We start from the raw sequence: 27,148 nt of genomic DNA, 5'->3' as shown, positions 1-27,148 counted from the left end.
TGAGAGCAGTCTCTTCTTACCTAGCACTCCTGGTATCTCCAGTTTTAGGCCAGAAAGACAGGGTGGACAGCAAGTGAGCATCTTCTTTTTACTTCAGCACCCCTTGTATCTCCAATATTACATCAGAAAACAGGTCGGGCAGCAGTGTGAGGTTCCTCTTTTTACCTCAGCACCCAGAGCATCTCCAGTGGTACATCAAAATGTGCACTGGCAGCACCTCTTCCCACACATGATGGGACAGAAACTCCTACTGCACATGGTCATAGGAACCTGTCCTAACATTGAAGAATTGGTTTCTGTCAGTGTAACAAGGCAACTGCCATTTTAATTCTATATTGATTGGTGACCAAGACAAAACATTGTGATTTGCTAATTAAATGTATTTTCTATTTAGTAATTTTATTATAGTTACAGTTATTTTACTTATTTTTTTATATTCCTGGAGAAACCCATTAAAGAGGTTTTCCAGTTTGTATTTTTATGTTGCTGCTGGAGTCATGTAAAAATAATAAACTTAGCCATAGATACCTCATGCCGCCCTGAATTTCCACTGCTACCCACACTCTTTGTTGATACATTTTCAATGGTGAAATCATGAGCACAGCACGTAACTTTTTTTTTTTTTTTTTTACATAAAGCAAGTCTTTCGTTTGAAAAAAAATATAAAACTGGAAAACCCTTTTAACTCTTTTGGTTATTCTAATTCTCAACACATAGTTAAACTAGTTTCCTATTACAAATGATAGTGGTATATTGCCAGGATATGTCTGATCAATGGAGGGCTGATACCTATAAATCCTGACAACCAGAGTGAAGTGCCAGTTGACCTGACAGGAGGCAAAGTGGCATGGTGTTTTCCTTGTGGCACTTTCTGTCTGTCGGACAGACTGCCACGTTTCAGGTAATGTCTGTGATAAGACAACCCCACGAAGACAACTGCATTACTATTATTGTCACTCTCTGATACGATGATAGCTTAGGGGTAAATGGTACATTCCCTGCATTTTCATCATTTTTACAATTCTACATCCATATTTTAATATGAGTTATCTCCATTACCATTAAGTTCTTGTTTCATACTGGCCAGTTTTATTTTTTTCTGTGAATTCTGATAATTGTTAAAGTGTAAGTAAACCATTGATACCATTTTTCTATATGTGTGCCCTATGAATTGCAAGTAGAACAGTGGTTTGGGGTCTTGAGTTCGCCACCGTTCTCTTCTGAAACCCTCTGAGATTTGCACAGCTCAGGAGACAGGAGAGCACTATTCTTTCCTCAGTCACACTGACACAAAGGAGTATGGAAGAAAGAGATAATCTGTGATTTCTATCGTATCATTGCTCTGGTCTGTATGTGCCTGAGCAGGAGCACGCAGCTCCTATCTCTTAAGGTGTGCACATTTCTGTGTTTTGTTTTTTTTGTAGAGAGATCAGTGGTGGCCTAAGGACCTCTACCCCATCTATTTGCTTGCAAATAAAAGAGCACACTTACATATATAAAATAGTATCAAAGGTTTACTTACTCTTGAAATTATTTATTACCGGTATATTAAATAAACTTAAAGAAGTTCTCTACAAATTGAAAAATTAAATTACTTATGGAAAAGTCGTTACGAATAAATTGCTAAATACTTTTAATTGGCAAGTCAGTATCGATTTGAAGTAATCACTATAGAATTAAAATGGCTGTTCTCCTGTTACGCTGACAGAAACCTGTCTTAGAATGTTAGGATAGGTGCCTGTGAGCATGTGCGGTGGAAGTTTCCTTGGATGTAATACTGGAAAGATACCAGGAGTGTAGAATCTGATTACACTCTGGTCCACCCTGTCTCTATGATCTAATACTGAGGATATCAAAGATTCTGTGGTAAGAAGAGGCTGCTCACACTGCTGTCCTCAGTCTTTCTGAACTAATACTGGATCTTGCAGGGGTGCTGAGGTAAGAAGAGGCTGCTCACATTGCTTTCTACCATGTCTATATGAACTAATATTTATCAACGATTTAGATGAAGGAATTGAGGGTAAACTGATTAAATTTGCTGATGACACAAAGCTACGAGGGATAGCTAATACTAGAAAAGAGAGAGAGAGGATTCAAAAAGATATAAATAAACTGGAGCAGTGGGCAGCAACTAACAGAATGGTTTTTAACAGGGAAAAATGCAAAGTACTACATCTGGGCAATAAAAATGAAAAAAGTATATACAGAATGGGAGGAATAGGGCTAAGCAACAGCACATGTGAAAAACACTTGGGTATACTAATAGATCACAGACTGAATATGAGTCAACAGTGTGATGCAGCAGCAAAAAAGGCAAATGCAATTCTAGGATGTATTAACAGAAGCATACAGTCTAGATCACGTGAAGTCATTATTGCCCTCTACTCCTCTTTGTCAGGCCTCATCTGGAATACTGTGTCCAGTTTTGCGCACCACATTTTAAAAAGACATCAACAAACTGGAGCAAGTTCAGAAAAGAGTGACCAGAATGGTGACCGGTCTGCAAACCCTGTCTTATGAGGAAAGGTTGCAGGATTTGGGAATGTTTAGTTTGCAGAAGAGAATACTGAGAGGAGATTTAATAGCTGTCTACAAATATCTCAAGGGCTGTCACATTGTAGAAGGATCATCTTTATTCTCATTTGCACAAGGAAAGACTAGAAGCAATGGGATGAAACTGAATGGGAGGAGACACAGATTAGATATTAGAAAAAACTTTTTGACAGTTAGAGTGATCAGTGAGTGGAACAGGCTGCCACGAGAGGTGGTGAGTTCTCCTTCAATAGAAGTCTTCAAACAGAGGCTGGACAGACATCTGACTGGGATGATTTAGCGAATCCTGCTTTGAACAGGGGGTTGGACCAAATGGCCCAGGAGGTCCCTTCCAACTCTACCATTCTATGATTCTAGATATCAGGCATGCCGAGGTAAGAAGAGGCTGCCTGCTGCCCACCATGTCTATATGATCTAATATTGGAGATATCAGGCATGCTGAGGTAAGAAGAGACTTCTCACACTGCTGTCCACCATGTTTATATGATGTAATATTAGAGTTATTAGGCATGCTGAGGTAAGAAGAGGCGGCTCACACTGCTGTCCACCATGTCTATATGATCTAATATTGGAGACATCAGGCATGTTGAGATAAGAAGAGGCTGCACACACTGCTGTCCACTCTGTCTTCCTTAATGCCTAAACATGTCACAGCAGAGATGCTTCCAACTACACATGCTCCTAAGCACCCGTCCTTAATTTCTAGAACAAGTTTCTGTCAGTGTAACAAGACTGTGGCCCATTATAATTCTTTAGTGATTACTTCCCTAGACAAAACAGTTGTGATTTGCCCAATTTAAAGTATTTAAGAATTTATCAATTTCAGTTCGTTTAGTAATTTTTCTATTCCTGGAGAACCTATTTACTATATGCCAAATAACTAAAAACCCAAAGACACAACTGTGAAGTACGTTAAAAAAACTGAGCTAAACCATATTTCTCATTCCACCAAATGCACCATAGCTGATAATGGTAGCTTCTTGAATTCTGTCTTACATTGTCAGTAGCTGCCCAATATATTCCCCTGATTAGAGTTAGCATCTGTAACCTATACTCTAACCGTATTCCTGTCTCTGTTTATTTCATGCTAAGCAGATGGCCCAGAAATTAGCCAAAAGCAGGAAGAAGGTGCAGTACAATCTCATCACTTTGTTGTTATGCTTGCTATTTTATTATTATTAGTTTTTTTTTAGTTTGCATTTTCTTATCTTGGTATGTCATCTTTTCTGTGAAAGCTATCCTCTCATAGAAATTGTCATTCTTTATAATATAACCATTAACCACTGGTCATGAATTCATTCATATCTAATATGGTCATACATACAATAGCTAAATATTTGCTAAATTTAGGTTTACTGTATGTCTGGGATGATTTAGCGAATCCTGCTTTGAGCAGGGGGTTGGACCAGATGGTCCAGGAGGTCCCTTCCAACTCTACGATTCTATGATTCTACAATGTGTTAGGCTAGTTTCAGACTAGCGTATTTTACATGCAGTGCACGGCGCCGCTAAGCCCCGCCCCCTCCAGTCATCTCCTCCTACTATCGCAAACGGCTGCATGCGATCTGCGCACCCTATCTTTAGCATAGGGTGCGCTGGCTGTGCGCTAGTAGGATTTTTGCGTGCGCTGCGCACTTTTGAAGGTGCGCCGGTGTGCGCGGAACGCACCATGTTGCATTTTGGTGCGCTCGGCGCACCTTCAAAAGTGCGCAGCGGACGCAAAAATCCTACTAGCGCACGGCCAGCGCACGGTCTGCGCACCCTATGCTAAAGATAGGGTGCGCAGATCGCATGCAGCCGTGTGCGATAGTAGGAGGAGATGACCGAAGGGGGCGCGCAGGGGGCAGTGCTTAGCGGCGCCGTGCGCTGCATGTAAAATACGCTAGTGTGAAACTAGCCTTATACTGTCCTTCTGATGTGACATCACTTAGTATAAAGAATTCTGTATATTCTATATAGAATAAACGTCCAACTTATTTTTATTTTTGCCACCGAGGCATACACCTACATATAATGCCGAATAATATTGCTTTACTTATTTAGTACTGATCTAAAAAAAATTGATTACTTTTTTATGCTGTCATCTATTTTTGCTTTGTCAGAACACTAGTAAAACTCTTTAGATTGATCTGGTTAAGATTGGACAAGAGACAAAATAAAACATTTATTTCAGTAGCATGTACAATATTTGAACTGTCTTACTTTTATTGAGCAAAATATTAACAAAAACCAAAAAACTCTCCAGGAAATACAAGTACTTTACTATTTCTTTTCACTACCCACGGAAATGGGTATGGTATTCCCTATATGAATGGTGTTTTGGCCAGAGATACAGATGTCCATCCAATTCAATCTCAATAATGACTGAGAGTTCTATTCCGAATGGGGACACAGGACCCTTTTCTGTTACAAGGTGCCTCTAATTGTCAGGACTAGAGATGGGCGGACACCTGGATGTTCGGGTTCAGCGGAACACTTAAAAAAAAAAGTTCGAGTTTGGGTACCAGAACAGTACCCTGACCCGCACCCCATTCACTTGAATGGGGGGCCTGCACATCACGTGTTTGCTGCGCTGTTATGTGCATGACAGTGTGGCAAACACTGCTTCTGATTGGTGGAGAAATCAGCGTGAGCCTGCAGCTGTGATCGGATGTATAAAGTTTACCTACAGTCACTGGTGTCAGCTGATGTGACTCTCCCATCATCTGACACCTGCTACTGCTAATTACAGTGAGAGCAGGAGCGGCGGATGGGGGTATCCATCAGCCACTCCTGCGCTGTAAATAAATAATTTAAAAAAAAAACGGCGTGGGTTCTTCTGTATTTTTGCTAACCACCCAGACAAAACTCTCAAAACTTTATTCTCATTTACACAAGGAAAGACTAGAAGCATTGGGATGAAACTGAATGGGAAAACTTTTTGACAGTTAAGGTGATCAATGAGTGGAACAGGCTGCCACTAGAGGTGGTGAATTCTCCTTCCAAGTCTTCAAACAGAGGCTGGATAGACATCTGTCTGGGATGATTTAGTGAATCCTGCTTTGAATCGGGGGTTGGACGAGATGACCCAGGAGGTTCCTTCGAACTCTATCATTCTATGATTCTATGAAACTCACAGCTGGGGGCTGCAACCCTCAGCTATCAGCTTCAGCAAGGCTAGTTATCAAGAATAGAGGGATCCCCACGCTGTTTTTTTTAATTATTTGACAACCAACCTTGCTAAAGCAGACACTTGGGGGCTGGTATTCTCAGGCAGGTAAGGAGCTATGGATATTGGCCCCCCCAGCCTAAAAATAGCAGCCTGCAGCTGCTCAGAAAAGGCACGTCTATTAGATGCTCCAATTCTGGCGCTTTACCCGGCTTTTCCCGCTTGCCCTGTAGCGGTGGCAAGTGGGGTTCATATTTGTGGGGTTGATGTCACCTTTGTATTGTCAGGAGACATCAAGCCCACAGCTCAGTAATGGAGAAGTGTCTATAAAACACCCATCCATTACTAATCCTATAAATGTATGGTAAATAACGAAACTGCCAGATTAAAGTTCTTTAATAGAAATAAGACTAAACACAGTTTCCCATTTTTATTTATATGCCTAATCCCAGCGAAGCCCTCGTTCTCCTGTAGTAAAAGTAAAATAAAAAAGCAACAATATACCATACCTGTCCTTCGTTCTGTCCCACGCCGTAATCCATGTCTGAGGGATAAACAGTTTTCAACCTGGATGCGACCATCCAGGCTGACAACCACTGGTGACTGAGCTGCTCCGAACGCAGCCTCAGAGACCCTTGGTGATGTCATAGAAGTTACGTCCCGTCAATGAGGCTCCGTTCCCAGCCGGGCTGAATTGCGGTGACCTCAGTGACATCCCCACTAGCACGGTGAGAAAAACTCTCACGCTGCTAGCGGGGGGATCTCACTGTGGTCACCGCAGTTCAGCGGAGAACGGAACAGAGCCTCAGTGACCGGACTTAACTTCTGTGATGTCACCACCAGTCTCTGAAGCTGCGCTCGCAGCAGTTCAGTCACCAGTGGTTCTCCGTCTGGATGGTCGCACTTGGCACCATCCAGGTAGAAAACTGTTTATCCCCCAGACATGGATTACGGCGTGGGACAGAAAGTCGGACAGGTATGGTATATTGTTGTATTTTTATTTTACTTTTATTACAGGAGAATGAAGACTTTGCTGGGATTAGGCGTTTAAATAAAAATGGAAAACTGTTTAGGCTTATTTCTATTAAAGGACTTTATTCTGGCAGTGTCATTTAAGTAAAAATGGAAAACTGTGTGTAGTCTTATTTATAATAAAGGACTTTATTCTTGCTGTGTCTTTATTTACCATACAACTATAGGATTAGTAATGGATAGGTGTCTTATAGACACTTCTCCATTACTAACCTGTGGGCTTGATGTCACCTGACAATACAAAGGTGACATCAACCCCACTTGCCACCGCTACAGGGCAAGTGGGAAGATCCGGGATGTGGGCTGCTATTTTTTAGGCTGAGGGGGGCGGGCAATATCCATTGCCCCTTACCAGCCTGAGAATACCAGCCCCCAGCTGTTTGCTTTCGCAAGGTTGGTTGTCAAAAATGGGGGGGACCCCACGCCATTTTTTTAAATTATTTAAATAATTTAAAAATGTGTGGGGACCCCTCTATTCTTGATAACTAGCCTTGCTGAAGTTGACAGCTGAGGGTTGCAGCCCCCAGCTGTGTTTTTTTTCTAGCTGGTTAACCACACCGTTTTTTTTAAATTATTTATTTACAGCGCAGGATCGGCTGATGAATACTCTCATCCACCACTCCTGCTGTCACTGTAATTAGTGGTAGCAGGTGTCGGATGATGGGATCATTAGTCCCATCCGCTGACACCAGTGACTGGAGGTAAACTTTACACCTCCGATCACAGCTGAGCGCTCACGCTCTTTTTGACAGCGTGGGAACCGCAGCTCTCTGACCGATGGGGATGATTTCACAGCCGATCAGAAGCAGTGTTTGCCACGCTGCCATGCACATGACAGCGTGACAAACACCCGGTGTTCGGGCAGCCGAACCCGAACAGTGACACGGACTTCCTAGTGAAGTCTGTGTTCGGTGTCCGTGCCCGAACAGTAGGTGTTCGGTACGGACGCCAAACTTTACTGTTCGAGTTCGCCCAACTCTTGTCAGGGCAATCCCGCAATTTACTGACTATTCAAGGACAAGGTGATGGCTGCTTTCACTACTAGGCAGGTTTTTGGATGTTGTCCAGTGAACATATAGTGTATTTATACACCCAATTTCAACACACGGGTATATATAATATTTTTCAGAATAATTATGTAATTATTATTATATATTAATATTTTACCGTAATTGTAGGGACTCGCAATACAGGGTGTTGTGAGCTTGCGTATTTTGACTAAAATATGAACCAATAGCTCATATTTATATTATATTTTTCTGTAAGTTTTATATTTTTGACAGGGTACAGCCAGGCCCATCAATGGTGAACTTGTATACTAGGGGCCTGTACCTCTGTGGTGCACTGAGAGAGTGCCGGGCAGCCTGCCTAATCGAATAGTAATGGCGTGTAATGGGTTGTTGGCTAGGGACTGCTTTTTTGAAAAAAATGTAATTCCTAATTAAAATGTTACTAACGTATAATTTGTTGTTAAGAAGAGGTTGTTTCTTCCAACTGGCTATCATGCACAATGGAAAGAGTCACCATTGTAAAAGAGGATATGGGTGGTAGGTTAGATGTACTTGGCATGTGCAACCACTGGCACTGGACACATTATGGATGTCCTAAAAGGAAATTAAAAAAAAACAAAAAAACGGCAGGGAGCGTAATAACAAGTAACAACACTACCCAGTCACAGGAGCATTATTTGTAAATGATGTTATTAAAAAATGCTTCCATTTTGCATGATCTGCTGCAGTAACTTAATATTTAAAAGGTGAATAACCCCTTAAATGGAAATGTTGATTTTTCTTAATCGAAAAGCACTTCCATCCCAACCAGTATAGGCTGTATGCATAATTTTAGGTTTTCATGTTAACAGCATTTATAAATATTGTTATATTGTGATTTGTGACATTGTGTTTATGTCTAAAATATAGTAAAAAATACATAATAGCTTGCTTACGCAAGCGACATATTTGGATTATTTTAGACCTCTTTTTGTGAGTCTGCTATTATAGAACATTTTGTGTTCAACTTTGTCTGCTCTTTATGAAATCTCTGAATTTGTGAGGGATTCAGCTTCCTTTTTGATTTGCTGTTTTTGTAGGCTACCGAAGGAGAAGCACAGCCCATGACAGAAGTGGACTTGTTCATCTCTACTCAAAGAATAAAAGTATTGAATGCAGATACACAGGTAAACAGGTTTTAATCAGTGGAAATTACGTTTTATATGTAATGTTGGGTGTTAATGAAAGAGTTACAGAGAATTTAATTACCGTAAGTGTATGGACACGACATGGGGTGGGGAAGTCAGCGAGTTCGAAGTCAAAAGCCAGGACGGTACGTCTTAAACAGAGGGGTCAGGCAAAGGCATAGTCAGGTCATAGTCCAGTGTCACAATTCCAAGAAAGTAGTGGATCAAGACAAATGGGCTAGGCAGACAAATAGTCAAAGGCAAATGCAAGGTGCTCAACAAAGATGAAAATACTATAACTCAAAGAACAGAGCAAACACACACCAGACTAAGTAGAAATCATTGCGAACAGGAGACACCTGTAGGAAACCAAGCATGTCCCCGGCCCTGATTGGGCAACTGGACTGTCATTGGACAGCTAAACGTTCTATCACAATACTCACAGCTTAGCACGTCCCTACCCCAGATTGGATGGCTGAGCTGCCACTCGCCACACTGGGAGGAGGAATCGTGACATAGAGATTGCTATCTAATTTTATTGCCACCCTAGCACAAGTACATTTGAATATCGATGAGTACCTTAAAAGGAATCTGTCAGCAGGTTTTTGCTATGTAATCCGAGGACAGCATGATGTTGGGGTTAAAACACTGAATTCAGTTATGTGACTCTCATATAGGGTCGCAGTTGGAAACCCGAAAGATCTACCATAAAATAGACTATATGCAGCACCATGGCATTACATGACAATTGTATAATCAGCTATTCATAATGAACTGACATCTGTTTGTCTTAGAATCATTCTTTTGAATTTGATCAAGGATTTAGAAATATACCAGGAATTCATATTCCTTTCAATACACCCTACAGCAGAAGGAAGTGGCCCAGAATAAATTGTAACCATAAAGTATATGCAATTCAGCATGAAAAATATGAATGTAGAAACCTGAGCCAGATCAATACCTCTCAACCTGTATTCATTAATTAACACCAGTGGTAAAATTAAAAAAATTATTTTATTGATACATTAATGGTTATACAGACATTTAAAAACAAATCAATACAGGATAAAAAAAAAACATATTAAAATATATTTAAATAATTCTGGAGGTGGGGAGGCACATAAAGCATGACAAATTATAAAGGACAGAAGTTGTATCTGCAATTAATGATGAGTCAATGTAAGAATAAGCATGTAACCAGGTGTAAGAAAATGGATTTTGCACTCATAAATATAACACCAAAATGTATAATAACAATTATATTACAGGTGATATGCACTGAACCAACCTGTATAAGAGAGGATTAGAAATATCCCCAAAGTATAACTGATAATAATTATTGTTTTATTCACCAAAACACTTAAACACAGCACAAATGTTACACTGCATTGGTTTCTGTGGGTGAAAAAAACTCTGCAAAAACCATGTAAGTGGCATGCTGCAGATTTTCAAAGATGAGCAGTGCTCAAATTCATGCAAGAAAAACAAAGGTGTGCATGAGATTTCTTAAATCTCATAGCTTTTGCTGGTACTGTAAAATGCAGAGGCTAGTGGGTGGAGTGCAGGCATATCGAGCCTATATATAGATAACAAAAGACTGACCATCACTTCCAAAAAGAAAACTGGTGTGTACAGGTGCAAACTAAGAGTAGTCATCTCCATATATAACCAACAAATAAAGTAGCACTCTGTAATGCTATAGTATGTAAACATGTAGTACATGAAATATGAATTGCATTTCTGCTCTAGAAAAAAGGAAAAATTGAGAATACTTGTCCATAAATTGACCCGGCAGCCACGACAAGGCGATTCTCTTTGCTGAGAACCTGCCTAATGTGAACCCTCTCCTTGGCTGAAACCTACATTTTTATGGGTAGATAGGATCCTGCTGTGATTAAAACAGCCAGAGGCTGGGGGTGGTGTGCTCGGTCAGAGAGCCTATATATAAATAACAAAATACTGACCATCCCTTCCAAACAGAAAACAGGTGAGTACAGATGCAAACTAAGAGTAGCCATGTCTATATGTAACTAACACAGGAAAGATAGGGTGCACAGATCGCAAGCGCCCATGTGCACTAGTAGGCAGCGATGACCGGAAGGGGCGGGCAGGGAGCCGGCAGGGGGTGGGGCTTAGCAGCGGCCGTGCGCAGGCCATCGCTGCGCTATAAAGCCCAAATGTGAAACCGGCCTTAGCGAGTAGATAGAAGAATATTTAAAATTGAGAGTCCTCAGTGGTTGATACCTTTTAATGGCTAACTGAAAAAATGGTAACAAATTGCAAGCTTTCGAGACTACTCAGGTCTCTTCATCATGCTAGACTAATGGAACATCTGAAGAGTCACATATTTATGCACAGCACAGCACAGAACTGTAATTATGGGAGAGAGATAAACAGTTGTGTCAATAAATATTGGAACTGTTCATAGATAAGGCGTCTGGATGTTTTATTTGTCCTCTGATTGGGGTCTGGTTCTGTGTTGTGATGCCCCCACAAGGTTTAGATAAGAAAAAAATGTTGCTGTCCATTTGTGCACGTTTCTTCAGAAGTGACTTTAGTTCCATAAAGATGCGGTACGTTCTGGTATCCTCCATTCTGAAACAGGTAAGATATATATCTTTGTACCGTGTTAGCAAGTAGAAAGAAAGATATTTCAGTGGTTGATACCTTTTAATGGCTAATTGAAAAGATGGTAACAAATGGCAAGCTTTCGATGATGATGCCTTGTGGGGGCATCACAACACAGAACCAGGGGGAGAATGGATGACGTTATATAGGAAGCAATGTAAGATGGATTCCTGTATATTATGGAGCAGCAGGAGGCTAGAAACAACAACAAATCCTGTCACAGCCTTCTCCTTAGTGTGTTGTGGTTGTGGCTGTTTGCCTGTGTGCGGTATGAAGTGAGAGAATAAACAGCTGTATTCTGATTTTTTTACTCTTTAGAAACAACTGATTCTTCATTTATCTGGACTGTAGCACACAGGAACATATTTATCACATTGCTGAAAAATACAAATATTCTGTACAAAGTAAGGTTCAGGCTCCTGGTTGGAAGCGAGCACAATTTTATCCTGATTTGTGTTTCACTAATTCACTACCATTGAATGCATTGATTAATTAATTCTTGGTGTGTGAATCTGGGGAATTTATGAGAAAAATAGGTTTTTCAATTCTCCTATTTTATGGACCATTTACTTGACAAAATGGTAAAACAGGCAAATTGATCCAAGTCACCCTAAATTCTGCCTGTTACAGGGCTCCACTTAACAACATCAATATGAACACTCATCCTAATTCCTAAACATGAATATAGAAATGTCAATGGCTGTGTGTGTATGTACAGTATGTGTATGTATGTATGTGTGTATAAAAAAAAAACTTCCTTCCTATATATATATAAATATATATATATGTACACAGTGTATATACATATATTTTCTCTGAAAAAAAAGGCCAAGAAAGCAAAAGTTCTGCCGGAGTATGTAAACTTTTGAGTACAACTGTATATAATATACAGACACCAACAAATAATTATCCTCTGTATGTATAGAGCCAAGCACCACATGTGCACTGTATGTATATATTTTTTCTTTGGCTATTTGACCCATCTTAGTAGGGATTATAGAGCAAAGGCTTGTGGTTCTGGTCTATATACTGTTCAGAGAAGTATATATAATGTTATTGCTGCTGAAGACTGGTTCTTCACATGCCTTGAAGCAGGCTATAAGTGATTGTCATCTTTGACATTGAGACCAAAAATGGAAACTACTCTAGTCTGTGTAACTCGGCCCTAGTTCTCTCTGTGCATCAGTAGTCTCAGGAGATAGAGGACTCATCTTGCATCCTCCTGTTTACACCCTGCAGGAGACAATGATGGATCACCCTTTGAGGACTATTTCATACATTGCTGATATTGGGAATATTGTAGTCTTGATGGCGCGCAGACGAATGCCACGCAGCAATTCTCAGGATAATGTGGAGGCTTCTCATCCCTCCCAAGATGGAAAAAGACAGTACAAGATGATCTGTCACGTCTTTGAGTCTGAGGACGTAAGTACTATGTGACCTGTAGCTATAACAATTTATGCATGCTTCCAACAGCTAATTTTACCAACATTATTTTTTCAGATGTCAGGAAGAATTAGGGCATAAGAAGTAAATTAAATTTAAATTTAATTCATTAGTTCTTCAATCCAGCACTGCTGCTCCCATGGTCATTGGCGGTCTACTGTGATGGCTTCGTTCATCCTTCATGTGATTTATGCCACCGATCACTGGCCTCCGCACTCACATGTTGTACATGCCAATATGCCAGTTACTGTCAGCAGCAATGAATGATAAACTTTGTCATTACTGCAAGAATGCTGGCGAGTGGGGGTACTCTGGAATGACAGGGCTTGAAATAATCAATGCTTTATTTTTTTTAACACATTTGTACCTAGCAGTATTAAAGTACATCACACATTGCTGTGTATTTTAATACTATAGCAAATTATAGCAAATCAAAACCTACAAAAGCACTTCACACAAGGCCATATGGTAAAAGATAGACAAAATCTTTATTAATGACACATAAATAGATAAAAGCAAGGCAGATACCACAAGTACAAGAAAAAAATGGTGGGTAACCAGCGTGACTACCTCAAAAGCCAGTATGTGCCACAAGCATAAACAATAAGCAATTACCGTATAACCCCTCCAAAAAATAATTGGTTTTACCACTGTTATGCACATCATATAAGGCATTATATAAAAAATTAGTATAAGTCTCCATACATTCTATGTAGCAGGGACACAAAAAGAATAATTAATAAATATAGACCTCAGTAGGAAGTATATTGTAAAGTTGTGTCCGTAGTAACATAAAACAAATGAAAATAATCAATACACCACATGGAAAACGCCTAAAATGAGGAGTATATATATTGAGTTAAAGTTCAAAAGATATAGTTACCTAGAGGCATACCCGCGGTACCCACCACACCCGACGTGCGTTTTTCACTGAAATGCTTCTTCCTGGAGGGGTTATAATTGCTTGTTGTTTATGCTTGTGGCACATACTGGCTTTTGAGGTAGTCCCGTTGGTTACCCACCATTTTTCTCTTGTACTTGTGGTATCTGCCTTGCTTTTATCTATTTATGTGTCAGTAATAAAGATTTTGTCTATTTTTTACCATATGGCCTTGTGTGAAGTGCTTTTGTAGGTTTTGTATGTTGTTTGCTTCATGGTCGTACTAAAGGGATATATTTAGGTGTATTATTATTATAGTAAATCAAAGCATTTTAGATCACAAATGTAACATTTTTAACAATTTTATTACATCATTATGGTAATGTTTGCAAAAATAATACTTACAATATTCACTTTTTAGATAAAGGTAAATATCAAGTGCATCCATAAACATTATTTATATGCTTTTCATAATTTGGCTGATGTATCCATAATGATCTGCAGAAATGATTGAAAATTAAATATAATAATTATAATAATGTGAAAAAAAAGGAAGTTGAAAGAAAAAATTTACTGTGAAGAACTCAAAACTTGAAACTCTTTGGAATTTCTGCATATTAAAAGATGTGAAAGTCAGTGGTGTTTCCGCACAGAAGGATTGTGCTGTCTCTGTACTATCAGTGAATGGAAACTCTCTGATTATATTTCTGGGCTAATAAAGTGCTTATCTAGTGTTTGAAAACAGAAGAGCAAAGCAAGGTTAAGAGGAACTATTGGTTTAGATAAAAAATGTGGAAAACTGCATTTTTTACAGTGATTTAAATGTGTATTCCCATCCCCAAGATTCTAATCCAATATGTAGTAGGTGTAATAATAATAATATTAGCAAATACCTCCAATTAGAAATGTAGTATAGTTGTTCTGCTTCACTATGTCTCTTTCCTCATGTGCAGGCATTGCAGGACCTTAGGTATCCATGGTTACGAAAACTAGCTAACTAACTGTCACTGTATCAGTGGCCGTAACCTTGGATACCTAAGGTCCGGCAATGCCTGCACATGAGGCTTTTACATAGCGAATCAGAAAAACTATACTAGATTTCTAATTGGAGGTATTTGCTAATATTATCATAGAATCGTAGAGTTGGAAGGGACCTCCTGGGCCATCTGGTCCAACCCCCTGCTCAAAGCAGGATTCGCTAAATCATCCCAGTCAGATGTTTGTCCAGCCTCTGTTTGAAGACTTCCATTGAAGGAGAACTCACCACTTCTCGTGGCAGCCTGTTCCACTCATTGATCACTCTAACTGTCAAAAAGTTTTTTCTAATATCTAATCTGTGTCTCCTCCCATTCAGTTTCATCCCATTGCTATTATTATTATTACACCTGCTACGTATCAGGATACAATTTTGGAGATGGGTATACCCTTTTAAGTCTTTATTTAAAAAAAAAATTAAAAAACCTAAGCAGTCTGCACACACTGACATTTATCTGTACGGTTTTTTTTTTAATCCATCATCTTTCACAAATAACAAACTTAGTTAAACATGTCTGTTCATGACCTGGTTCATTTCATTGAGCTTTTTGGTTAATTTCAGTTTGATTATGTTCTGTTTGGTTTCCGTTACTTTTGATGGGCAGGATAATGCCGAATTTAGTGACTGTTCTTCAACTTCACATAGTGCATATTAATGCTCTTAGATAAAGTGCAAATTTAGTTTTTCAAATGCTGAACTGATCTTTCTGCCCAAGTTTGCGGAATGTGAAAAAAGTTTTACAGTGGATTCCCACTCAATAGCATTTATCACCTATTGGCTGCTAGCGGTTTCCGAGTAGAGAGGCCAGGCACATGCTTGGCAGCTGATTATTCCAACACTTCCAGTCCGCATCTATGACGCTGGGAATAGACGGGGGAAGAAGGTTGTTGGGAGTGTTAGCAGTCCCAACTCCCACCAATTTAACATTATCTCCTACCTGGTGGTTAGATGTTACATGTTTTTGGCATCAATTTTTAGTCCTGCAGTTGGGTGCTATAATTGCTGAGGTGCAACTGTTTGTTTATGGATGTACTCCGTGTAATCATAGAGAAGGTTCTTAGATGTTGTGCCCCTTTAGTAAAATGGTTGTATTTGTTTATTTTGTCATGATTTTAGCCAATTCCTGACAATATATATACTGTATATAGATATATATCTACTACGTTAGTCATGTCGGTAGAGACTTCGGTATGTCGCCGACATATGTAAGTAATGCTACAGCCAGACGCAATAATGGCTCCCAAGACAAGCATTATAAAAGAAAAGTAGAGCAACTAATGTATTCAGTTATTTGGTCTTTGAAGATGAATCCTTTTCAGCAGCCTTGAGAGGTAGGTAACCAGTACAGCAAACTATGTGAATGTAATATGACTACTGGAATTTCTACAAGGTGTATGTCTATAAATGTTCCACATTTTCATGCATTGCGAGGCTGGGTATAATTAGCAGTCATCCTTCACACTCTTCTGGGTTTAATTTTGTCCTCCTTCACTGCCGAATATCAGGTCAGGAGAATTTACATTCATGTGTCTCATCTATTTCCTTTGGAAGGGCAGTGGAGATTAATCACACGAATGCCAGTTTCTATTAGCTTGGTTATTTTAAAGATGATGTTGCTACGTAAATACAGTATAATTTTGTTATCTTTCCCCTCTCGCCACTTGGGAATGTCCTTAACACTATTTACTTTGCTAGATGCCTTAATTTTCTGGGCTGAAGCTTTTTTTTTTGCCTGTGTTCAGTCAACGTGACACCCCGGCACAAGCACAGAACAGTGACACTGCTGTAATTGGAACGGGTGTGATTTGCCCAAATAGATAGTTGTTGGCTGACCTTGCCAGCGGGTCATACTTGGTCGGCGACTGTGTCCTTGCCTGCAGTCTGTTTTCAGGCAGTTTGTGAAGATGCTAATTAGGTGCAAAGAACAGGGGAATGATTCCCAGCTTCGACACACACTGGAAAATGTTACTGGCATTTCCGCTTTCATATTTCAAGCTCCATGTTTCCATTAGGCACACACACATGTCCCAAACAGCTGTCATTAGCTGGGAACAGTCTTGTTCAATAATCCCCTTTAAGATATATTAATGAATGTCACAACATTTCTTCAGTCCTACAGGTAGTGACAGTTTCTGTGAAGGAACAGAAGTTAATCAGTTGGAAAACTTTACGACGAGTTTTACTTCACCTGGGAGAACAAGATGTTTATATTCCTATTTTTTGAGACCTATTAAAAATAGTGTATATGTAACCTTAAAGGTCTTGTTACTGCAACTCCACTTGGTAAAGTAAACTGGGCTAAGAGGGGTTGCGTTGCAGTACCAGGCACAGCCATATTTGTATGGATGTCGCTGTCAGATACTGCACTGAAGGGCTGCGACACTATCTCTTTGTTCATGGGATAACCCCATTAATGTATGCATGGATCAGCAGAACAAAGTACATTTTAAACAATATATTTGTAATAATATGTTCCACAATTAGATGCATTACATTTTTTTTCTGTGTTGAGATATTCTAATAAATGTGCCCCTGCTGTGTACTGTGCAATGGCCGTGTCTGACTGTACAGGGACATGGTCTGATCATACTACAGCTCCTGGGCAGGGGAGGAAGCAAGAGAAAGTACACAGACATTACAGAATGGGATCATTGCTGATTCTTTCTGTGAGGTAAAACATATTTTTAAACAGGCAGACAAATGTTATACCTCACAGAAAGCAGAATCTGCGATCTTGTGCTGTAATACCTGTATGCTCTTTTGCTTCCTCCCTTGGCCAGAAGTGCACACCATATTTCTGCACGGTCAAACACAGTCAGTCAATATGCCGCACACCTCCCCTTAGCCTGATAGACAGTCCTCACTTGCACAAAGCAAGTACTGCCAGAATTGAATCACAGGCCCTTCACTTCTGCACTGACAGGACCCAAGCACATACACAATGTCAGTGTCAAGTGTGGGTGCACTCTCATCCCGCTCTCCTGTCTGCTCGCTGTACAGAGGATCACACAATGGTGAGTGGCAGCTGCAGACAACAGAGGGCGCTGCGAGAGTACCCACAATGATACTGTGCATGCACTCGGCTCTTTCAGTTTCATTGTGGACGTGTAGGGCAGGGGACTACATTCTGGTAGTGCTCCCTGTCAATCAAGCTAAGGGGTGGTATGAGGCATGTTGTTTGAGGGGGAATAACGGTCCACTGAGCCCTTTGCCATGCCAAGGGTGCACCGAGGAGCTCACATTCACATATGAAATCAAACCATCTTCTTGTCCAACTAAAAAAAAGTACAATTTATACTGCGGGTATGAGTCCTATTCCTCCGAAGTCCTCTGCAGAACGGTAGAAGTAGTTTAAAGTGTGTTTTGAGGATGACAGACGCTCTTTAAAAGGAATCTGTCAGGTCATTTCTGCGTACTTTACTAATAGTATCCTGAAATAGGACTTGGGCCGCCCTTCCGGGATATGTAACCTTTGTTGCTGTACCAGTGCGGAGGGGAAGGTGGGATTATGGGCAAGGGAATATTAATTTTGCATTTACATACTCTTGACTCAATGACACAACTTTTCCGGGGCTCGCAGTGCACAGCAATAAAGTGACTTTGGAATAAGGTGTATGTCAGTAAATATAATTATTTGTAGTTGAAGACGTCTGAAACTGAATACATTTTAAAAGTACAGAAAGCATGTTCTTTGACTTTTCACTATGCATCGAGCAATATCTTTTTAGTACAGAGGAACAATATAATGATCTTCTTGCAGCTTAGGAAGTTTCAGGACATTGATAATTTTCCGTTTTATTTCCGGTCTATGTTCAGGCCCAGCTCATCGCGCAGTCTATAGGTCAGGCATTCAGTGTTGCTTACCAGGAATTCCTGAGAGCTAATGGCATTAACCCAGAAGATCTGAGCCAGAAGGAATACAGTGACTTACTCAACACCCAGGACATGTATAATGATGACCTCATCCACTTCTCCAAGTCCGAGAACTGCAAAGATGTAGGTATTCTGATCTAATGTGTTCTCTGATAACCCATTGTAAATCTAAAAAAAAACATGTATAAACGAGTAGTATTGGGTGAGACTTAAATTTAAAAATGAAATTCTATGATTCCTGGTAAGTAAAAATAAATTAAATCAAGTACAAATTAATATATACATATCGTATATACTCGCATATAAGCCGAGATTTCCAGCCCATTTTTTGGGGCTGAAAGTCCCCCTCTCGGCTTATACGCGAGTCATATACCGGAGGCGGGCGGGGGTGTCAGAGACCATACTCACCCCTCCTGGCACGTCTCTGCAGCCCCTGCTTCTCCCTCGGTCGTCTTCCTCCTGAGTACAGCGGTCACATGGTACCGCTCATTAAACTCATGAATATGCTCATATTCATGAGTTTAATGAGCGGTACCACGTGACCGCTATACGCAGGAAGAAGACGACCGAGGGAGAAGCAGAGGCTGCAGAGAAGACCGTGTGCCAGGAGGGGGTGAGTATGACGGGGGCAGAGCAATATTCACTGGCCCCGTTCCATCGCCGTGCACCACTGTGTCTCCGGGTCCTCCTGCTGCGACGTTCAGCAGAGGGCGCGATGACGTAGTCAGTGCGCGCCCTCTCCTGAACGTCACTGCAGAGACCCGGGAGACAGGGCGGTGGACGGCGATGGAACGGGGACCGGTAAATATCGCCAGTGCCGGGGGCTCAGGACACCAGTACCTGGCCCCCAGCGACGGAGAGGTGAGTATGTCATTTCTTTTTTTTTTTAATTGCAGCAGCAAATAAGGGGTATTTATGGAGCATCTTATGCAGCAGCATTAACCCTTGTGCAGCAGCATATTATGGGGGGTATTTATGGAGCGTCTTATGGGGCAGCATTAACCCTTCTCCAGCAGCATTTTATGGAGGTATTTATGGAGCATCTTATGGGGCAGCATTAACCCTTGTGCAGCAGCATATGGGGGGTATTTATAGAACATCTTATGGGGCAGCATTAACCCTTGTGCAGCAGCATATTATGGGGGGTATTTATGGAGCATCTTATGGGGCAGCATTAACCCTTGTGCAGCAGCATATTATGGGGGGTATTTATGGAGTATCTTATGGGGCAGCATTAACCCTTGTGCAGCAGCATATGCGGGGTATTTATTGAGCATCTTACGGGGCAGAATTAACCCTTGTGCAGCAGCATATGGGGGGTATTTATGGAGCATCTTCTTGGGCCAGCATTAACCCTCGGCTTATACCGGAGTCAATAAGTTTTCCCAGTTTTTTGTGGCAAAATTAGGGGGGGGGGTCGGCCTATACGCGGGCCGGCTTATACATGAGTATATACGGTATATATTTCACTTACTGTAATTCTACTTATTTAGTCAGTTGACCAAGATCTGATAGTTGCAGTTTATATCTCTCTGCACTGCTAGGGAGTTGTGTCTCTCCACTACCATCTGAGCGAAACAAATACTGTTCTTCTGCTCAGATGGAATTGCAGCTGATTAGCGGACCGCTGATGGACTGCAGTGGTCACACAGGGCGAACATAGGTGATATTCTTGAAAAATATAATTAACTTAATTTCACTTATCTTCCAGGTTTTTATTGAAAAACAGAAGGGTGAAATCCTTGGTGTTGTGATTGTAGAATCTGGTTGGGGCTCCATTCTGCCAACAGTTATTATTGCTAATATGATGCACGGAGGACCCGCCGAGAAATCAGGGAAATTGAATATCGGGGATCAAATCATGTCCATCAATGGCACGAGTTTAGTTGGCTTACCACTCTCTACTTGTCAGAGCATAATAAAGGTAATATACTAGTTCAGTACAAACAATTAACTTTCCTGTGTCACAACCAGTACAGTGTATTTGTATTATTATTCTTAAGAAGAAAGCTAACTACTGTTCAATAAATTAGTGTATTAAAGAAATCAATCCTATCAACAAGGTCTATAATGATTCAGAGCCTTCTATGCAAGAAAGTAAGGGTATATCCTTAACCTCATCCACAGGGTATACCATCAATAAGTATGGGTCTCACCAATGAGGTTTTTACTTGAAAAGTTTAAAGGGTTTGGCCACTTTATCTATATTTTAACCGGTTTGCAGGCATGGTTTTGTGACACTTACTAGTATAGTATCACAGGTTCTTCTGTTTTCTCACAGACTGAACAATTCTCTTGTCCAAATCAATGGCTGCTGTAAGAGTGTGTGACCAGACCAACTGCTCAAACTGAAAAACACTTGAAAAGGAAAAGCTGTTTTTCTATTGAAGTTCGCTGACAGACGTGTCTGATCACATGCTCCTCCATCAGCAGCCATTTTGAGAACAGGAGAGCTGTACAGACTGTGGGAAAGGTTGTACTAAATTGTGTGGGAGAAACTGTAATAAGTATACATTACCATGTGACATAAACAAACGTCTCCCAACACATCTGCTAAATAAACATAATGTGTCCATCCCCTTTAATTTTTTCCAACAATCTGCTGCCCAAAGTTAGTGTTTATTTGGTAGTGTGTGTACATACCTATAAAAGAGTTAAACTTACATATTGGATTTTGTAGGGCTTAAAGAACCAGTCCAGAGTGAAGCTGAACATTGTGAGATGTCCTCCTGTTACCACTGTCTTAATTCGAAGACCTGACCTACGATACCAGCTCGGCTTCAGTGTACAGAATGGAATTGTGAGTTGCCACACTCTTTAAGAATGTACTCATGTTTATTTCATAGTGCATATACCCAGTAAAGGGTTTGTACTGAGTATGGCTAAGGGATAAATCCTGATCCAAGTGATAGCACCCAACACCGATCACAAGAATGAGGCTGTGCAGTGCCCCATCTGAGTGAAATAGAAGTAGAGCAAGCACACCTCCGTTCCATTCAGACAGGATTTTTCCTTGTCCCTTACACTCGATCGTTGGTGGGCTCCATCAGTCAGACCTCCAGCGATCAAGAAGTTATCCCCTATCCTATACAGAGCTTCCATACTTGTACAGACCCTTGGAAATAGTTACTAGCTCTAGAGCCAGGCACTTGGCTTTAACATGGATACGCATTGCCCAGATACAGTTAGGTCCATATATATTTGGACAGACACAACATTTTTCTAATTTTGGTTCTAGACATTACCACAATGAATTTTAAACAAAACAATTCAGATGCAGTTGAAGTTCAGACTTTCAGCTTTCATTTGAGGGTATCCACATTAAAATTGGATGAAGGGTTTAGGAGTTTCAGCTCCTTAACATGTGCCACCCTGTTTTTAAAGGGACCAAAAGTAATTGGACAATTGACTCCAGGGCTATTTCATGGACAGGTGTGAGCAATCCATTCGTTATGTCATTCTCAATTAAGCAGATAAAAGGCCTGGAGTTGATTTGAGGTGTGGTGCTTGCATTTGGAAGGTTTTGCTGTGAAGGAAACATGCCGTCAAAGGAGCTCTCCATGCAGGTGAAACAAGCCATCCTTAAGCTGCAAAAACAGAAAAAACCCATCCGAGAAATTGCTACAACATTACGAGTGGCAAAATCTACAGTTTGGTACATCCTGAGAAAGAAAGAAAGCACTGGTGAACTCATGAATGCAAAAAGACCTGGGCGCCCACGAAAGACAACAGTGGTGGATGATCGCAGAATAATCTACATGGTGAAGAGAAAACCCTTCACAACAGCCAACCAAGTGAACAACACTGTTAGCGCGGGTGGTCTGGAGCGGGAAACTCCGAGAGTGGACCCTCTGGACCGTGGCACCGAGGGACCCCGGGCGAGCTGCCAGGTGGAACCGACCCCTATACAGGGACCGTTAGGAGCAGGCCCAGGGGTTCGAGTACCACGGTAGTCGGTACGGAGAGGGGCGGCTCAGGATGGACCGGAGTAAGACTGAGACTGGAGTAGGACGGCAGGAGCACAGAAGGCAGGACTGGAGTAGGACGGCAGGAGCGCAGAAGGCAGGACTGGAGTAGGACGACAGGAACACTGAAGGCAGGACTGGAGTAGGACGGCAGGAACACAAGGCAGGACTGGAGTAGGACGGCAGGAATACTGAAGGCAGGACTGGCGTAGGACGGCAGGAACACAAGGCAGGACTGGAGTAGGACGACAGGAACATTGAAGGCAGGACTGGAGTAGGACGACAGGAACATTGAAGGCAGGACTGGAGTAGGACGACAGGAACACTGAAGGCAGGACTGGAGTAGGTAACCAGGAACACGGGTAGCAGGACTGAGAAGCTGCTGTCAGGAGCAGCCGAGACAGGAACTGCAGGAGCAGAGTGTGCACGATGGAGCGAGGCCAGAGTGTCAGGAAACGCAACGATCAGGCGCCTCCCTCAGGGGGAAGCGGCCTGATATGGCCCCATCTGGTCAGCCATTGATCCAAAGGTGCTTCCGGGTCAGAGCACAGCCGGAGCATAAGAAGCAGGAAGGAGGCGCGGCCGCGGCCTATGGCGCATGCGCATAGCATGCAGGGAAGGCATCGGTCGCGAGCCTGTCTCAGGTGACCGCCGCGGCCGTCGGATGGAGAGAGGCTGCGGCGTGGGAGCGGAGGGCGACTGCGGCGTGGGAGCGGAGGCCGGATGAGTATGGCGGAGCGGTGTAACAAACACTCTCCAGGAGGTAGGCGTATCAATATCCAAATCTACCATAAAGAGAAGACTGCATGAAAGTAAATACAGAGGGTTCACTGCACGGTGCAAGCCACTCATAAGCATCAAGAATAAAAAGGCTAGACTGGAATTTGCTAAAAAACATCTAAAAAAGCCAGCACAGTTCTGGAAGAACATTCTTTGGACAGATGAAAACAAGATCAACCTCTACCAGAATGATGGAAAGAGAAAAGTATGGCGAAGGTGTGGTACAGCTCATGATCCAAAGCATACCACTTCATCTGTAAAACACGGCGGAGGCTGTGTGATGGCTTGGGCATTCATGGCTGCCAGTGGCACTGGGTCACTAGTGTTTATTGATGATGTGACACAGAACAGAAGCAGCCGAATGAATTCTGAGGTATTCAGAGCCATACTGAGTGCTCAGATCCAGCCAAATGCAGCCAAACTGATTGGTCGTCGTTTCATTTTACAGATGGACAATGACCCAAAGCATAAAGCCAAAGTAACCCAGGAGTTTATTAAAGCAAAGAAGTGGAATATTCTTGAATGGCCAAGTCAGTCACCTGATCTCAACCCAATTGAGCATGCATTTCACTTGTTAAAGACTAAACTTCAGACAGAAAGGCCCACAGACAAACAGCAACTGAAAACCACCACAGTGAAGGCCTGGCAGAGCATCAAAAAGGAGGAAACACAGCGTCTGGTGATGTCCATGAGTTCAAGACTTCAGGCAGTCATTGCCAACAAAGGGTTTTCAACCAAGTACTAGAAATGAACATTTTATTTACAATTATTTAATCTGTCCAATTACTTTTGGTCCCTTTAAAAACAGGGTGGCACATGTTAAGGAGCTGAAACTCCTAAACCCTTCATCCAATTTTAATGTGGATACCCTCAAATGAAAGTTGAAAGTCTGAACTTCAACTGCATCTGAATTGTTTTGTTTAAAATTCATTGTGGTAATGTCTAGAACCAAAATTAGAAAAATTTTGTCTGTGTCCAAATATACATGGACCTAACTGTATATATCACTGGACCCATACAATATTATAGGGCAATAATGTACCTCTGATTCTATACAAGAGTAATTTCTTACAAATTCATATGAAAATAATAATTGTGGCTTGCTTCCCCGAAAGTTTCATTATGGAGATATTTTGCCTTGAAAGTTTTTTTTGGGAGAAAACCAGTGGCTCACAGATTAATATCAACTGATGAGGTCTGTAGGTAAACATAAATTCGACAACAAACTTCAGTTTACCTGTGTATCCTGCTATTATAACCATGCATAGCTGTCTTATTCATAACCTGCAAGTTGTGGCTTGAAATGAGCATTGAGCTCTCCTAAGGATTCAAATCACCGCTGCTTTCCCTTGAGAGTATTTTTAACTAAGACGCTCTTTGAGATATGAATAATTTGCTGGGTTTATTATTAGCTTTTGTTCACAAGCCTCCAGCGCTGTCTGTTATGCTGCAGCATTGGTGAGAAATAGCTTTGGCTTAAAGAAAAGTATGAACATGTCGGATATGCAAGCAGTACAGACAATAGTCTAATTTTACCACTTGGCTTGTTATTTTGACTAATGTTCTCCTGAAACACAGTGATGAATGAAAAATACTTGATATTTAATCTAAAAACTAGAAACTGGGAAACGCAAGAAAAATGGCTCTAGCAGTCATTCCACTTCACTTTAAGGGGTGCTATATTGTAGTGTAGCTAGTACTAGACAAATGGATCAATTTTATGGTGAATAAATGATTGCTTGCATGGTGTCTAAATATAATTTACTGCTTAACTATTTCTAGACCACCACTTTATACGTGCAGGCGGTCCACACTAACGTTGCAAAACCTCAATGCAGAGTAACCAGTCAGAGAGCAGGAACCTCTGGGTCCTTGGAGAAACAGTCAGCTCAGTTACACAGGCGTAAGGCTAAATTTCCCATGTAACTAGGGATGATATAATACCCCCAGTTACAGAATGCGTTAGGCCTGTTTCACACATCTGTCTTTCAGATCAGTTGTTAACCACCAAAATGGCGGAAAACGGATCCGTCGGCGGACTGACAGGAACGTGAGGCACCGGACCGTTGTTCAGACGGATCCAGCTAAGGCTGAATTTTAAAGGAATCCGTGCCTGGGAAAAAGGGGAGGAAGAGAGAAAGAAAAAATAACTGAACTAAAAAAAATTTAAAAAAAGACACGACCAGTCCAAATTGCTGTTTTAGCCCCTCACCCATTGAAAATAATATCAATATATAAAAGTAGTTTCTACAGTAAAGGAAACACAATTGATTGAGTCCTATTTTATTCTGTTTTTGTTACGAAATATCTGACAACTGCAACATGGTTTAGTGAATAAAGCCTACCAGAGTATTGACTATACAGGACTGATGAGCTGAAGATTGATTTTTTGATCCTTGAGAGCCAGAAAAATAAAATTTCTTGTGTCTTTTCAATGTGAGGACCTGGAATGCATCAGTCCACATTTTTGGAACCCATTGATGTTTTAAGGAATGGACACTTTTGTTGCAGAAACTTCAGAAACTTTGGAAATGTGTATATTCTTTCTATTCATAATGCAATTCTCTAATATCAGTTATAATACTAACCAGAGCTACATGATATGACCTTGTTTATTAGTATTAATGGACCATTACACTGTGCCAAGAAAGGCTAAAAATATAGGAATTTATAAGAATTGGTAAAAACATGTTAGATGTTTTAAATACATTGTTAAGCTCTATACAGCAGATGTTAGGTGCGGGCCAATAAATATACAATGGGCGTCAGCTGTGTTCTACAGCTGGCATCTGCTTGTAATGCTAGAGCAGATTGTGGCTGTTTTACACTTTAAATGCTATGGTGAGTAACAACCGCAACATCCCAGAGGTACCGTAAGTCAGAACGGTCAATAATCCAGCAGAAAAAAAGGAAAAAGCGGAACTCTTCATCCCATAACATCCAGCCTTTTTTTTTTTTTTTTTTCTCAATTATTTTTATTGAGGTTGAACAAGAAAACAAGTCAAAACAATGACAACCATAGTTACAACCACCATATATACAGTCATATGTAAAAGTTTGGGCACCCCTATTAATGTTAACCTTTTTTCTTTATAACAATTTTGGTTTTTGCAACAGCTATTTCAGTTTTATATATCTAATAACTGATGGACTCAGTTATATTTCTGGATTCAAATGAGGTTTATTGTACTAACAGAAAATGTGCAATCTGCATTTAAACAAAATTTGACAGGTGCAAAAGTATGGGCACCCTTATCATTTTCTTGATTTGAACACTCCTAACTACTTTTTACTGACTTCCTGAAGCACTAAATTGGTTTTGTAACCTCATTGAGCTTTGAACTTCATAGCCAGGTGTATCAAATCATGAGAAAAGGTATTTAAAGTGGCCACTTGCAAGTAGTTCTCCTATTTGATTCTCCTATGAAGAGTGGCATCATGGGCTCCTCAAAACAACTCTCAAATGATCTGAAAACAAAGATTATTCAACATAGCTTTTCAGGGGAAGGATACAAAAAGTTGTCTCAGAGATTTAACCTGTCAGTTTCCACTGTGAGGAACATAGTAAGGAAATGGAAGAACACAGGTACAGTTCTTGTTAAGCCCAGAAGTGGCAGGCCAAGAAAAATAT

General features: G+C 40.9%; 1 protein-coding gene across 5 annotated transcripts in view; it reads left to right on the top strand.

Annotated features, from left to right (window-relative positions):
* Nucleotides 1-27,148, top strand: part of APBA1 (amyloid beta precursor protein binding family A member 1) — a 285,201-nt gene that overhangs the window by 224,130 nt on the left and 33,923 nt on the right. For 3 of the 5 annotated variants that reach the window (XM_073543715.1, XM_073543714.1, XM_073543713.1), the window contains 6 exons: nucleotides 3,649-3,681; nucleotides 8,823-8,909; nucleotides 12,777-12,962; nucleotides 18,716-18,895; nucleotides 20,484-20,696; nucleotides 21,453-21,572. In XM_073543715.1, the coding sequence (XP_073399816.1) occupies nucleotides 3,649-3,681; nucleotides 8,823-8,909; nucleotides 12,777-12,962; nucleotides 18,716-18,895; nucleotides 20,484-20,696; nucleotides 21,453-21,572 (819 nt within the window). Of the gene's footprint in view, nucleotides 1-3,648; nucleotides 3,682-8,822; nucleotides 8,910-12,776; nucleotides 12,963-18,715; nucleotides 18,896-20,483; nucleotides 20,697-21,452; nucleotides 21,573-25,509; nucleotides 25,783-27,148 lie in introns of those variants that run through there. The other 2 variants (XM_073543717.1, XM_073543716.1) reach the window with 2 other exon arrangements.

Source organism: Dendrobates tinctorius, unplaced genomic scaffold (genome assembly GCF_039654945.1).
Source record: "Dendrobates tinctorius isolate UK_male_01 unplaced genomic scaffold, ASM3965494v1 ptg000134l, whole genome shotgun sequence".
Taxonomy (NCBI): domain Eukaryota; kingdom Metazoa; phylum Chordata; class Amphibia; order Anura; family Dendrobatidae; genus Dendrobates; species Dendrobates tinctorius.
Note: the sequence above shows the minus strand (reverse complement) of the source record. Positions and strands in the feature narration are given on the sequence as shown.